The following is a 12,757-nucleotide window of genomic DNA, read 5'->3' as shown; positions in this document are numbered from 1 at the left end:
ATTGATGTTCTGTCTAATATTAGTGACAAAGTATTCCCAGGTTGAGAAAGGTTTGGGTTCAAAACAACCAGGGAATCTAGATTGTTTCCCTCGCCCATAATGTCTTACCATCTCATTTACACCAATTATAAAATACCACACCTCCAGACGTTACTAACAAAATTAAACTTTATTCCCAACTTTGCATTTTGAATGATTCTATCTTAGGTGGTTTCCTTCTCACAAATATTCTAACAACAAGTTAGAAGAATTGAACAGTAACACCAAATATTTCTACTACTAGAGTCCACTATATATTTGTGCCATGTCGGTTTTTCACTTCTTTGTGCTAAATTTGGCCTCTACTTTTTTAATGTCACATCCTCTATGCTCTGGTACATGTCTATTACGACACTTGTTTCCAAAAGCACAGCCGGTAGTCCGCCAGAAATAGCATTCATTCCCATTGACTGGACCACACAGTTTGGGCCTGAGAGGAAAATCAACATCTCAGTATCACATATGAATTCCGTGTATTCTCACTACAGCCTGAAGTTATTTCTTGTGCTTTGCATAACCTACAAAAACAGCCCCTCTCCCTATACAATAACCTGATGCAGTATACTGCAAACATACTCTGTTCACCTGCATAAATTATAGGCATTGGAAATTGGCACAGTAGCACTTGGTGCAACTACAGGTGCAGGGGAAGAAAAGCCAGGGCTTACATATGAAATTTGAGAGCTTGTGGATTTTCTCCAGATCCCATTGTGATACCTTAATGGGTTCAGTGTAGAATAGATCGCTGTTCTCTATGCTGCATACCTTTAAACCCTTCTCATTGCAACACTAGCCTACATGTTAGCCACAGCTCTATTTACTTCACATGGGCTAGCCAACACCGTATGTAACAGACTCTTTCCAATCCACACTGTGCCACCTTTAACCTCTTCCCTAACCCCATTCCAGCATAGTATACAGCATACAGTAACTCCCTATGCTGATGCACTCTCTCGTCTATTCTGCATCCCCACTCTACACTACCCCATTTACCCATAACAACACCATATGACAATGCACCCTGTCCTCTATCTTCACCCCTCCCACACCTACACTACCCCATTTCCTCATAGAAACATTCTTTGCTGCACCCTTTGTGCTCTATTCTACATCGCATCTCCCCATAACAACATGACACTCTCAACCTAAACCCGACTCCCCCTTCCTTTCTGCAATGCTGGATAAAATGGGTAGTTTCATATCAAGGCAGACTCACCTTTCAACTGGTGGTTTCACGATGGGTGTAGTGGCTGCTGCTGGGTTGTTATTTGGAAACCTCAGTAGAAACCTTTGTCCTCCTAATTCATATCCCTATAATACAGGAATAAGGAAATAAGAACTAGGAGTATCTATAAAGCACCAACCGTAGTAGTGTTCCTTGAAATTCAAAAATTGATTTCCAAAGTCAAAAAGACTGAGACTTAGAATAGATCACAAAAAAAAACCAGGTGACTTTTTTTGGTGGCAAACTCGTGCTCCCGCTTTTGATTGCAAAACAACACCAAAGATCATTTTTGTGCTTAAGGGTGTTGGGACATTTCTAGTTACTTGACGATTCGGTTGTTAAGTGTGTGCGATCATCCGGGAACTTCACACTTTCAGGCAGGAAAAACCATGCTTATCAGTGTACACCAAACAACATTTGATTACTTTTAGATATGCAGTTTCTGTCAATCAAAACTGTGAAAACATGCATGATTAGCCAATACATGAAAGCATGTATTGGCTAATCTTCTTAACTTCAGTGGCCACTTTAGAGAGCATCAAACTCAGAGAGATCATCACCTGATAATTTTGAATAGCCTTGGCTGCAGATTCTGGATTATAGTAGTTGATAAAGGCACAAAACTTTTTTGGAAGAATTTTTATTGTCTCTATTTGTCCACATCTTGAGAAGAGTTGTTGTAGTTGGGCTTCTGTCACTTGGTCGCTATTGACATTCCCCACCCATACCGATTTACAGTGGGTCTGCGCAGGGATAGTAGAGTCAATATTTTGGTGGGGTCTGTAAAAGAACGTTTTTTTTTTATTAGAATTAAACAATGATAATATATAAATTGAATTAGGCCTTGTATCGACCTAGCTGACAGGGTAGGAAAGAGCGCCATGGGAACTAGTTAACAGAAATAAGGGGGGTGATCATATGGATGGAGTATGTAAAAACGCCCCCCCCCCCTCCCTTAGCTTATTCTTCCCCTGCCTAACTCCTGCTACGTTCCACACATAACAAGCCTATGCCATGGCGTAAGAGTGGGCCGAGAGTGCGATGGAAACTACATGTAGAGTAAATAGGGGAGGGAGAATCGCAAGAGAGGATGAAACCATGTGCACTATAAGTGGGTCAGAAGACCTAGACTTGAACTGAATGATTCCGACCAATACACTTCGAAGCTATGCAGTGCCTCACTAAAGAATTGATGGTGCATGTTAGCTGTTTTCACCTTGTACTGGATGCAATCTTATGTGGCATATCTTCGCCATCAGACACATAAATCTCATCTGGCGAGGGACAATTCACTGTAATGAAAAGAAAAACAACTTAGAATCAAGCAAAATAAATAAACAACTAATTTCAAAATCAGAAACCAGCTTAAACTAGACATGAAGTCAATTAATTTTAGAGCTCTTATGGCAATTTTTAATAACTCTCCCCAACAATTTTAAATATTAGCTAAATCCCCTTCTGGCTTCCATCATTCAAAATTCTTGAAGCAATTTCATAGGCCAGCACTGAAATGGTTTCAAATCATGCCTTTCTCCACAAGCACTGACCAATAAAAAAGCACCAAATATAATTCTCTTAGTCTGAGTGGTGGAAGCGAAAACGTGGTTTAGCAGATGGAAATTATTAAAAGAAGAGTTATGAAAAAAGCTAGGATATATTAAAAGACTGGACACACAGAAAAACAAACTTTGATACACAATATATATAGTTAATGTCATCCATGAAGCAATGCCCAGAAAGCAATAAGTAAACCGTTACCTTTTCCTGCTAATAATGCCTCTAACCCTGCTTGGACAGTTCCATATGATTGTATAGCTGCCTCACTCTGATTTGTTGGGAAACCCATATCCTAAAAGAGACCAATCATAGTATAAAAAACATCACCACGCAAAGCATAAAAAGGAAAACAGATCTACATTACCTCTAGTTGTTGTACTCTCACTCTTGCCAGCTCAAACATGGCATCTTCGCAGTGCTTATCAAGCTTGAGGACATGAGCAAATGCACCCTCAGCATCTGAAAATAACTAACACATGGGCAGAACATTACATGGCATTCAGCAGAAAATCTTTCCTTGACAGCAGAAGCCTCTTTTCTTTTTTGGCTGCCAGAAAGACCTCTGCCATCAGTCAAAACTTGCTTTGATTGAGCCACTGTCAACAATCCTGGATCAACAAATTTGTGCACACTGGCTTTAAGTGCCAAAGAAACAACAAAAAGCAATATATTCTGTGCTTACGAATAAGGCAGAAAGCTTGTTTTTTTATTGTTGCCATCTAGCCTGACATGTGAAGCCATTTATTTTTGTGTTTATTCTGCCTCAAATTTGCCACTTAAATCACACATCGCAACCCACCTTTAGAATCAACCTACCTTTAAACCAGCCAAAGCTCTGCCTCTTCTGAAAAACCCTTTAGGCCAATCAGGGGCCAGAGATATTGCTACATCAGCATCTTGCAAGGCCTTTTCAAACTGTCCAAGCCGGTCAAAACAATATGAACGATTTCCAAAGAACCTGAAAGAAGCATATGAAGTAGTATATTAAGTGCATTCAATCATCAGGCTCCATTACTTACATCGATTCGAATGTTGAACCACCATAGCATGAACCATGCATTGTTCTACATACAGACAGCATTACATGATCAATACTTAGTCTGGAACCTTTAATACTTGGACTGACGTAAGCTGTATATGATGTATGGTGGAGGTTTAATACTTGGAGTACTATATGACAGATGTATTGTACGGTTTAAAACTCTGACTTTTGTAAGTTGTAGATAATATTTATTGTACAGGTTAATACTTGTAAGCTGTAGATTATAGATGATGTGGGTTTAATACTTGGATCCTGTGAGATTTATGGTGCAGGTATACTGTCTCAACAGTTTTTGGTTTATCATGAAATAGAATTTCTTTTGGAAAAAGACCTTTTCATTACAAGTTTAGCACTACAATAGATATGCTTGCAACAGCTCAGAGCGTATACTGAGTAATCATGGTAAATAATAACATTATACATTTATCACAGCTGTCAACATATATCAATAAAATAAGAATCTCTAGGGAATAAAGTTTTTCGTTTTAAAATTGTGTATCATACAGGTTGTTCTGACCTGATAATGAAATAAATCAACTAACCTGAAATCTCTGGCATCCAATTTTATAGCTTGTGTAAACAATTCTATTGCCGCCTGGTAATTTCCTAAATTCGCCATTTCATTTCCACGAACTGCAATGAACAGAAATAAAATGGCATGTTAGGGTGTTGGCATGCAAGGTTGACTAATTCTCAGTATACACAAGATTTGACAGCTCAGAGCGTATATTATGTAATCACAAGGAATATTCCAAATATATGCTTTCATCCCAGCTGTCAATTGATACTTGGATAAAAAAATATCTATAATAGACATGTCACATCTGGAAAAAAACACAATTGAACATATGGAAGATTTATATAGTGATCATAAAAAAAATATGAAGAAATGATGTATGCAAGAAATTAAAAGCTTATTTATCAAACTGTATTATCCATGGTATACTACTAGAACTTGGTACCATTGCATTTAGGAAAAGCCCATGGACAATGCATATTATAATTTGAACATATCCAGAAAGAAAAAGAAAAAGAAAAACATGAGAATTACCAACTCCCGTTATCCAGACGAACCCCAGAATTTGTGTTGACCTTATTGACTGACCTGCTATTTGTCTACTCTGTAGTACAAGTGGATCCATCTGCTCTGTGCCCGACACGCCAGAAGTTATATTATAAGATGTTGTATCTGATGAGGATGCAAGTGTTGAGGAGGGTGCTTTGGAAGAAACATCTTGCAATGTTTCAGGAACTGTTGTTGTACTGGTTGGATTACGCCCGGCGGCTCGACTGACAAAAGCACTCGTCAGATCCCAGTCAGGCTCCTGGAGCAAGAGGATTGTGATACTGGTGACATTTATGCAAAGTATTTCTTTTTCATGTTCTACACTTTTTTATCTAAAAAGAGCATCAGTCAGACCAATAGGTTTTTGTTATTAATTAAGGAAATGACCAGAGGGTTTGACCAGGCATATCTAACAGATCTAACAGATCTAAGGGGGCGGGATGGTAGTCTTGAATGGATATCACTCATATGGATGTTTGAATGCACTTACATCTGCACTAGAATCTGTATCATCCTTCGCTGGTTTTCTGCAAGAAACAAACATGGCAGATTCAGATTCACATGCTATTGACGCTTCAATTTACACCATAAGGTCATGATACTATCCAGAAAACTCCATTTTTGGCATCAAAATAAGATCTCACATAAACAGGACAACATGGAAACAACATTTTGTACAATAATTTGCAGTAATCAAATCCTCTACCACTAAGCTGTTACTGATCATCGACATAGTGCAGCCCAATTTCAATATGAATACAAAATAATCTGTCTTCGTACTAAAATATCTTACTTGGTATGTGTACTTCCTGCACTTTCTTCACCATCAGTAGACCTAGATGTTTTGCTCGGTCCATTAGTGGTTGGTACATTCTTTATGGATGCTGTTGTTTTGTTTGACTTGTTTTCTTTAATTCCCCCAGTAGCCTTTGCAGCATGTGTACTTGGATGGGGATTATTTTGTGAGTTTTGACTAGTATTCTCAGTGTCTTTAAGATGTGTTTTACTTGTGGAGCCTGATGAATCTATAATATTATCCTGAAAAAGATTGATATATCTATGATATGCACAATATATTCCCCATTTAATGCTATATATTGAAGAGATTAGTTTGAGTGCCAGACCTTTTATTAATTTCCCATTAAGTACATACCCGGAAGCAAAAAAGGGATAATACATTAAAGTCAATATAACCTTTCAGAGTTCAAATCCGTAATACTGAGGCACGGGTCCAGTCATTTCTGACTTAGATCGAGATGTCAACCAATTTACATGAGAAAACATATGCGAGCGCTCAACCGGTTCCCGTCTTGATGTCTTCTCAGTTATTGCTGAATGCAAGCTGCATTCGCAATCAACAATGGCATTGGCAATCAACAATGGCATTGGCAATCAACAATGGCATTGGCAATCAACAATGGCATTGGCAATCAACAATGGCATTCGCAATCAACAAGGGCATTGGCAATCAACAATGGCATTCGCAATCAACAAGGGCATTCGCAATCAACAATGGCATTCGCAATCAACAATGGCATTCGCAATCAACAATGGCATTCGCAATCAACAATGTTTTTGAAACCTACAACAAAACGATATTTTCTTTTTTCGCATACAATTCTCGACTTTAAATTATTCTTCGCTTCATTGTGGGTAGCATTGCAATAGAAAACAATTCGCCAATATAACTAACTCGAACTCTGAAGGGAAGCAAAAATCAGTTCAAGTTAGCTGGGAATTCGAATTAGCAGAGTAAAAATGACTCTAAATTAGGTCCAAGGGAAATCGGACTTAGTTCGAGTTAGCTGAGTTCTAGTTAGCGGGGTTCTGCTGTATCCAGCATTCAAACCCTTTCTTTACTATAGTACCTACAGTGTCTACAGTTTTGACACAAATTACAAAAGGTTTAAAACATCAAAGATTTTGTTGTTTTTTTTCATAGCAAGAGCTGTATATTCTCAATACCTGTTTATTTTCTTTTTCACTATTATCTGGTTTAACTTTGTCTTTTTGCTTCTTCTTCTCTTTATTTCTCTGTAAGAATAAAAAGGACCACAAAATTCAGTTTCTAAACCAATGCAGAAACAACAAAGGTCTTTTTCCTTCCTGAGGGTAGAGGAGTCTGAGCTGACCACAAGTTTGGGGAACAGTATTGGATTGTGCAGTAGCGGATCTAGGGGGAGGGTTTAGGGGGTTTAAACCCCCTTCGGGCTGCCAGAAAGCCATATGTGACAAAAAAAATCACCCCCCCCCTTTTGTCACTGAGCAAACCCCCCCTTTAGCAAAAAGCTAGATCCGCCCCTGAAGTGGGTGGGGCATGCACCTCAGAGGAATGCTGTTTGTGGCATCTTTTTCATTGCTTTAGCAGCTTAAAGGGGGGATTTAAAGCCCCTAAACCCTCCCCCTAAATTCGCTACTGTTTGCAGCCTCAAAACTTTAATCAAAGAGAAAGGTTAACCTTCTTTTTTTGTCGTCTTTTCTCTGCTTTTTTTCTATCACGCTCCTCTTCTTTTATTAATTCTTCAGCATTTTTCATTGCCTCCTAAAAATTAAAATACTGTTAGCAAAAAGCAAACCCACAAAAAAGGTAACATCTCAATACTTACTGCCTCCGTTAAATTATGAGCTGGTTTACCATAAATGTGTGTTGCTGAAAACAAGAATCACAGAGTTGGGACATTGGTATAGTACTAGGATGCTAACATTAGGAAAAAAGTAAAATATACAATACATAGATTATTGGGAACATGGAATTTATTTTGTCTTTCTCAATCCTGAAAAGCCATGTCAAAGTTTCCCGCAGTCACTTCAAAGATATAAAACTTAAAGACAAGACATCATCTTTTTGTTAATTATCTAATCACTTACTATTAGGCTTGCTACTGCGATCGTGTTTACTTGTGAGCTTTGAAGCCATAGTGTGGAGCAAATCATCTTCATCATCATCTTCATAGTTATCATCACTGTAGTAACTGTCATCATCTGACTCATAATGATGACGGCCATTACAGAACCCATACATCGCTACAAAGACATAAACAAAACAACGTTGGAGGTTGAATAAAACAGCAAACAAAATGAGCATCAGATTTTATTTAAAATAGTAGGTTGCAAAAACAACCCTTCAATCTTGTTTGTATACAGTATATTAATCCTAGAATTTAATCAGCTTTGCTCAAAGTTTGTTAGGTGATGGTATGTTAAAAAGGTATACACGATTAAAAATGATTGACAAATGCAGTGAAATAGTTCTATACTATATAATATCAATCAAATAGGGCTATACATATCTGAGCTTGCTATAAGCATATATAATAAATTACAAAGGCAATGTAACTCTTACCATGTCTTTGAAAAAATATATGTGTAAACAGATCAAACATATCAGCCTACAAAACAAAAAGAACATTAAACTTTGACAAACTATTAGTTTCTATAGTGAGACACCCTGTGTATTTCCAATACACAAAAAAAAATTAAAATACCCAAGTAGAAGAACAAAAAGATTATATCTATTGCCCCATTATAATCCATAAACTACTGTATGTTTGAATATCCTTTATGTAAAAAGTAAAGATATGCATGTGTTGTGGTTTCAAATGTGGCATGGTTTGAATTTTTTTCAAACTAGCTCATTTTTGGATACCTAGCATTCTAAAAGGGATTTTATTTTTGGGGAGTCATTAATAAAACAGGGGCTTGGATTTTTTGGGGGTTGGGAGGTGTAACTAAAAGAACTAGATAAAAGATTATGCAAATATCCCCTTTTCAAACCAGTTTTAACAATTTCAAACCAAGAAGCATTTCAAACCACAACACACGCAAGAATTCAAGCCTTTTGCTTTAAAATAAAAAAAACGTTTCCCAAGGTTTTTTTACTTTAAAATTTGTTAAACAATAACAGACATTGCTGCAGGATTTTTGAGCTATTAATTTCATGACCATTGCAAAAGGGTTCTCATACATTCATGCACTCCATCTCATGGAATGGAAAGCTTGAATATGAAATATGAGCATACTGTATGTAACAGATTCAACATATGATCAACATATGAATAAAAATAAGCATGAAACTCACAGCAGACAAATATATCTCATCACCAGCATCCTCAGTTGTCAATCTTTTGTACGCAGAGGATACCTCTTGAAATTTCTAAAAAGTGAATATCAACATAGTTCCTAAGAGGTGATCTGAGTGGCTTGTATTTGGGTTAAAAATGTCAAGATTTCAGGGGGGGGGGGGGGAGTAAAATTGATAGCTAAAAATTAGAGAGGATCTGAGTAATAACCTTATAACAATTAAAAGTTTTTTTTAATTTTTAATCATTTATTTATTTATTTCTTTATAAAGCTTTTCAACTACAACTCAATAAGTGGTAAGGTGAACAAAACAGAGCACAGCTTCAACAATATTAATGTTTCCTGGGAAACACTTCCCTGAATGTGGTTTAAATACCTGGGTGGCAGTCGTGCTGTTGTTGTGTTTATCAGGGTGCCATTTTAGTGCAAGTCTCTTGTAACTTGCTCTAACTTCCTCTACACTTGCATCTAAAACCCAAAAATGCAATCAGACATCATAAATACTATGCCTACGTAAAACTGGCCCTATAATAGCGCATCAATGTATACTTAAAATGAATATGCCCTGAAGACTAGCAATTGCTGGTTGAAGGGGTGTTGTGCATAGTAAATTTTGGTAAATTTTGTCTGGAAAATTAGTGACATGAAGTAATAAGTTTTTTAGGATAAAGGATTTAGTGTTTTTGTGATCTGTCAAATTACCTGAGAGATTGACAATTCTAACCAATAAGCTTATTTATACATCAGCTTAATATTTTATTCAAGTATCACTCTTTTTCGTTTTGCAAGGATTAAAAAACAAATGCACCAAGGGAATCGATAAACAATATAATTGAAGTGTTTTGATAGATAAGGATAACCTTATCCTCGAAGATTGTAGAGAAGGGTGAAAGTATTTTCAAATGATTTGAAAACAAAGCAAAACATGCCTCAATCATCACTTTCGCTTTCACATTTAAAAGACTTCGAAACCAGGGCAACAACCTATTTTCTAAGCATTAAAGAAACAAGCTTAATAAAGATTTTTGTAATCTTACGAGGACAGAATAAATACTTATAACCACCAACATTACTTATGATTATTACAAGTTTCAAGTTTCTTTCTTCACACTTCGAGAACGTCGAACAACATTGACTTGAGCTCGCAAATTTTCTCGCACAGCTTTTATGCTTAAAACAAGATTTTACGTAAATTCTAGAAAAAAGAAATAGCAGACTCACCTCTTGGTAGTTCTAATATCCTATATGCTTCATCTTTTGTGATTCCCATGGTCGTTTCGAGATAAAGATAGCTTTATACTACATACTCCCACTGCCCGCCATGTTTTCACGTGTAGAGTTTTGGCCCCAACTTGCATTATGGGTAATTTCTCACGTGCTGTGACTGTGCTGCGTTGTGATTTTTACATGGGAGGGCTGGGGAATTAGTTGCTTTTACAAATCTCTTGTCTCTTTACAAATCTCTTGGCAAAAAAAAGAAATATAATAATTTTTGCATTAAAAAATATAATTATCTCTAGGAGTAGATTCTGTGATAAGGCATGGTGACGTGGTGATGCGTGGTCGTCGAAATTTTAGAAATATATAGTTTAGCGTTTTAAAACTTTTGAGGGAGGGGAGGGTGTATTTTTATCATGTGCTCGTTTTTTTTCACAACACAGACGACAGCTGTATGTAACGCTCGTCTTGGATTGCCAATGGCTGCTTTCATAACCGCGGATCGCTGGTCTTCTGGTATTGCCACACACAAGACTAAAATAGGAAGAATAATTTGCACAGGTTCTGGTTGTATTGGTTGTTTTCCAGAGACAAATCAGACAGAAGCCGACGAGTTAGGGATCTGTGATTTGGACTTTGCGGGACATCCGTTTAGAGCATTCCTAAACAAAGACACCACCGTTGCTAAGAACAAAGCGGCCAAACCACGGAAGACTAATTCCGAATTTAAAAGTGAAAATCCCACTTGGAGAAACCTTTCTATGGTTAGTAAAACCTTGGAGAAGAATGCGCATTTTAGTGAAGGTTTAAAGGAGACAGAGAAAAAAAGGGTTAAACAAGTAGGAACTCAAACACGAATGACTTCCATTGTTCCAAATGAAACTCAATTAGATAAAAGTGACTGCCAGCTTTCCGATAAAGCTAAGAGGCTTGTGGAGTCAATGAGAGGAGATATCAAACAGAGGGAAACAAAGAAAAAAACAGGAAGAACTGTGTTACTAGAAATGTGTGAATTAGACCAGACAATTGATTCTACAAGTGCTAATTCAGATTACAAACCCAAACAAGTGGCACAAAGTCCACGACACAGAAAGAATGTCAACATTGATCGAAAAGTCAACAAAACTAAAAATATACACGAAAACCTTTATATGCTGTTAAAAAAAGACACAGCATTAAACTACCACGAAGATATATTTCCTAAATCGGACAGTGATCAAACCTGGGAGAGTTCTCCGTGGGACCTTGGCGAAGACGCTACGTGTTTTTACTTCGTACTGGAGTACTATAACAGCCCTAGGATTCTCCCGCGATTCAAAGTACTCGAGATTGTCGAGGCTCTCTGCGAGGTCGTGGATGCAAGGGATATCAAGTGTGTACAGAGAGTGTATGGTATGTGGCAGATCGTACTGCGGACCAGGAAGGACCAGTTGACTTTGCGGGCTTATGGTATCAGGATAAGAGGGAGGTACTATGAGCTCATTGATGACGTTGACAGCTATTGCATATTAGTAAATGGTTGTACTTAGAATTTACTTATGCCAGGTCTTAGGTAGCAAAAAGAATCATGAATACTCCTATGACACCCTAGACTTGGGGGAGCATAAAGACACCCCCCCCCTTTCCTTAAAACAAAACATTGAGACAGCTTTTTAAAGAGGCTGAAATGTACTGCAAGAGCAGCTTGTTTCAGGCATGATCAGGAATTCCATAAAAAAGATAAATGTTGTAATCTTTGATTGTGTAAAAGAGTAAATATAGATAGTATCTCTGAAAATTAGGGGGCACCTTGCCCACCCCTAAATCTGCCCATGGTTATAAGCAGATACATGATAGGCTGTAAATATATTTTAGGATGTGCCATCCGCTTTGAGGGGGATACATCCTCTGCCCTCAGTGTTAGTCATGAATCCCTCCTTGTAGGGATTTGAGACCGACTTCTCTGTTATTTTTGTGAAAGGGGGGTCCCATTTTTACCATATTCTCCTTCATTTGTTGGCTTAAAAAAGAGCTCTACTTTTCCCCACCTGGGTATGCCCCTGTTACCTAGTAATGTGTTGGCTCTACTGAGGTTGTGAAGTGTGTTTGCATGAGCTATTAGAGGTATCAGTAAATTAAAACTGATTCAGGTTTCCCAATATTTTGTTGTATACTCTTCCCTTTGATTCTTCCCAACCTGTGTATTCTTTAAAGGTTATTGTAACATTGAAATAGCAGCCTTGAGCTAACTTTTTAGAATTGAAAATATAAGAGGGCTGGATAACGGTGAGGACATCGCTGCCAAAGGGAAGTGTGGTTTACAGAAAATATGTATTAGCAGTATTCTAGGCAATAGAGGCTCCAAGCGTGTCTCACTGTCAAAAAAACAAGAAAGCCAATGAGGGTGAATACAGTAAATGTATGAACATTCTAACAAAAATTAGGTCCAAAATCTTGTGATAACCACCTAATGCGCGGGTGAGTTGACAGCTACGTGATTTTGTAAAGGGAATATTGCAAGTTAGCAAACATTCATCTGCCAATGAAGAAA

General features: G+C 37.5%; 2 protein-coding genes across 2 annotated transcripts; one reads left to right on the top strand and one right to left on the bottom strand.

The window, feature by feature from the left end:
* Positions 1-150: 150 nt before the first annotated feature.
* LOC116604176 lies at positions 151-10,670 on the bottom strand. Its single transcript, XM_032366198.2, has 19 exons — positions 10,231-10,670; positions 9,386-9,477; positions 9,008-9,082; positions 8,273-8,318; positions 7,798-7,953; positions 7,536-7,579; positions 7,388-7,471; positions 6,895-6,963; positions 5,723-5,967; positions 5,420-5,456; positions 4,969-5,188; positions 4,406-4,496; positions 3,638-3,779; positions 3,186-3,290; positions 3,023-3,113; positions 2,481-2,556; positions 1,825-2,044; positions 1,256-1,350; positions 151-469 (listed from the first exon to the last, which is right to left on the bottom strand). The coding sequence occupies exons 1-19, from the start codon at positions 10,277-10,279 to the stop codon at positions 316-318; spliced, it is 2,091 nt and encodes a 696-aa protein (XP_032222089.1). The 5' UTR covers positions 10,280-10,670; the 3' UTR covers positions 151-315.
* Positions 10,671-10,706: 36 nt separating this feature from the next.
* Positions 10,707-12,367, top strand: LOC5521071. The gene has a single exon (XM_001640831.3). It carries the CDS (start codon positions 10,707-10,709, stop codon positions 11,754-11,756), a length of 1,050 nt encoding a protein of 349 aa, XP_001640881.1. The 3' UTR covers positions 11,757-12,367.
* Positions 12,368-12,757: the final 390 nt, after the last annotated feature.

This window comes from Nematostella vectensis, chromosome 6 (genome assembly GCF_932526225.1).
Source record: "Nematostella vectensis chromosome 6, jaNemVect1.1, whole genome shotgun sequence".
Lineage (NCBI taxonomy): Eukaryota > Metazoa > Cnidaria > Anthozoa > Actiniaria > Edwardsiidae > Nematostella > Nematostella vectensis.
This window is presented reverse-complemented; position numbering and strand designations above follow the sequence as displayed.

Excerpts from the sequence above, each read along its gene's own strand:
- LOC116604176 (XM_032366198.2), bottom strand. The coding sequence starts at position 10,279 with ATGGGAATCACAAAAGATGAAGCATATAGGATATTAGAACTACCAAGA. Across the intron at positions 6,964-7,387 it reads AAAGACGACAAAAAAAGAAG|AGAAATAAAGAGAAGAAGAA; the intron begins GTTAACCTTTCT and ends TTATTCTTACAG. Across the intron at positions 2,045-2,480 it reads AAGATTGCATCCAGTACAAG|ACCCCACCAAAATATTGACT; the intron begins GTGAAAACAGCT and ends GTTCTTTTACAG.
- LOC5521071 (XM_001640831.3), top strand. The coding sequence starts at position 10,707 with ATGGCTGCTTTCATAACCGCGGATCGCTGGTCTTCTGGTATTGCCACA.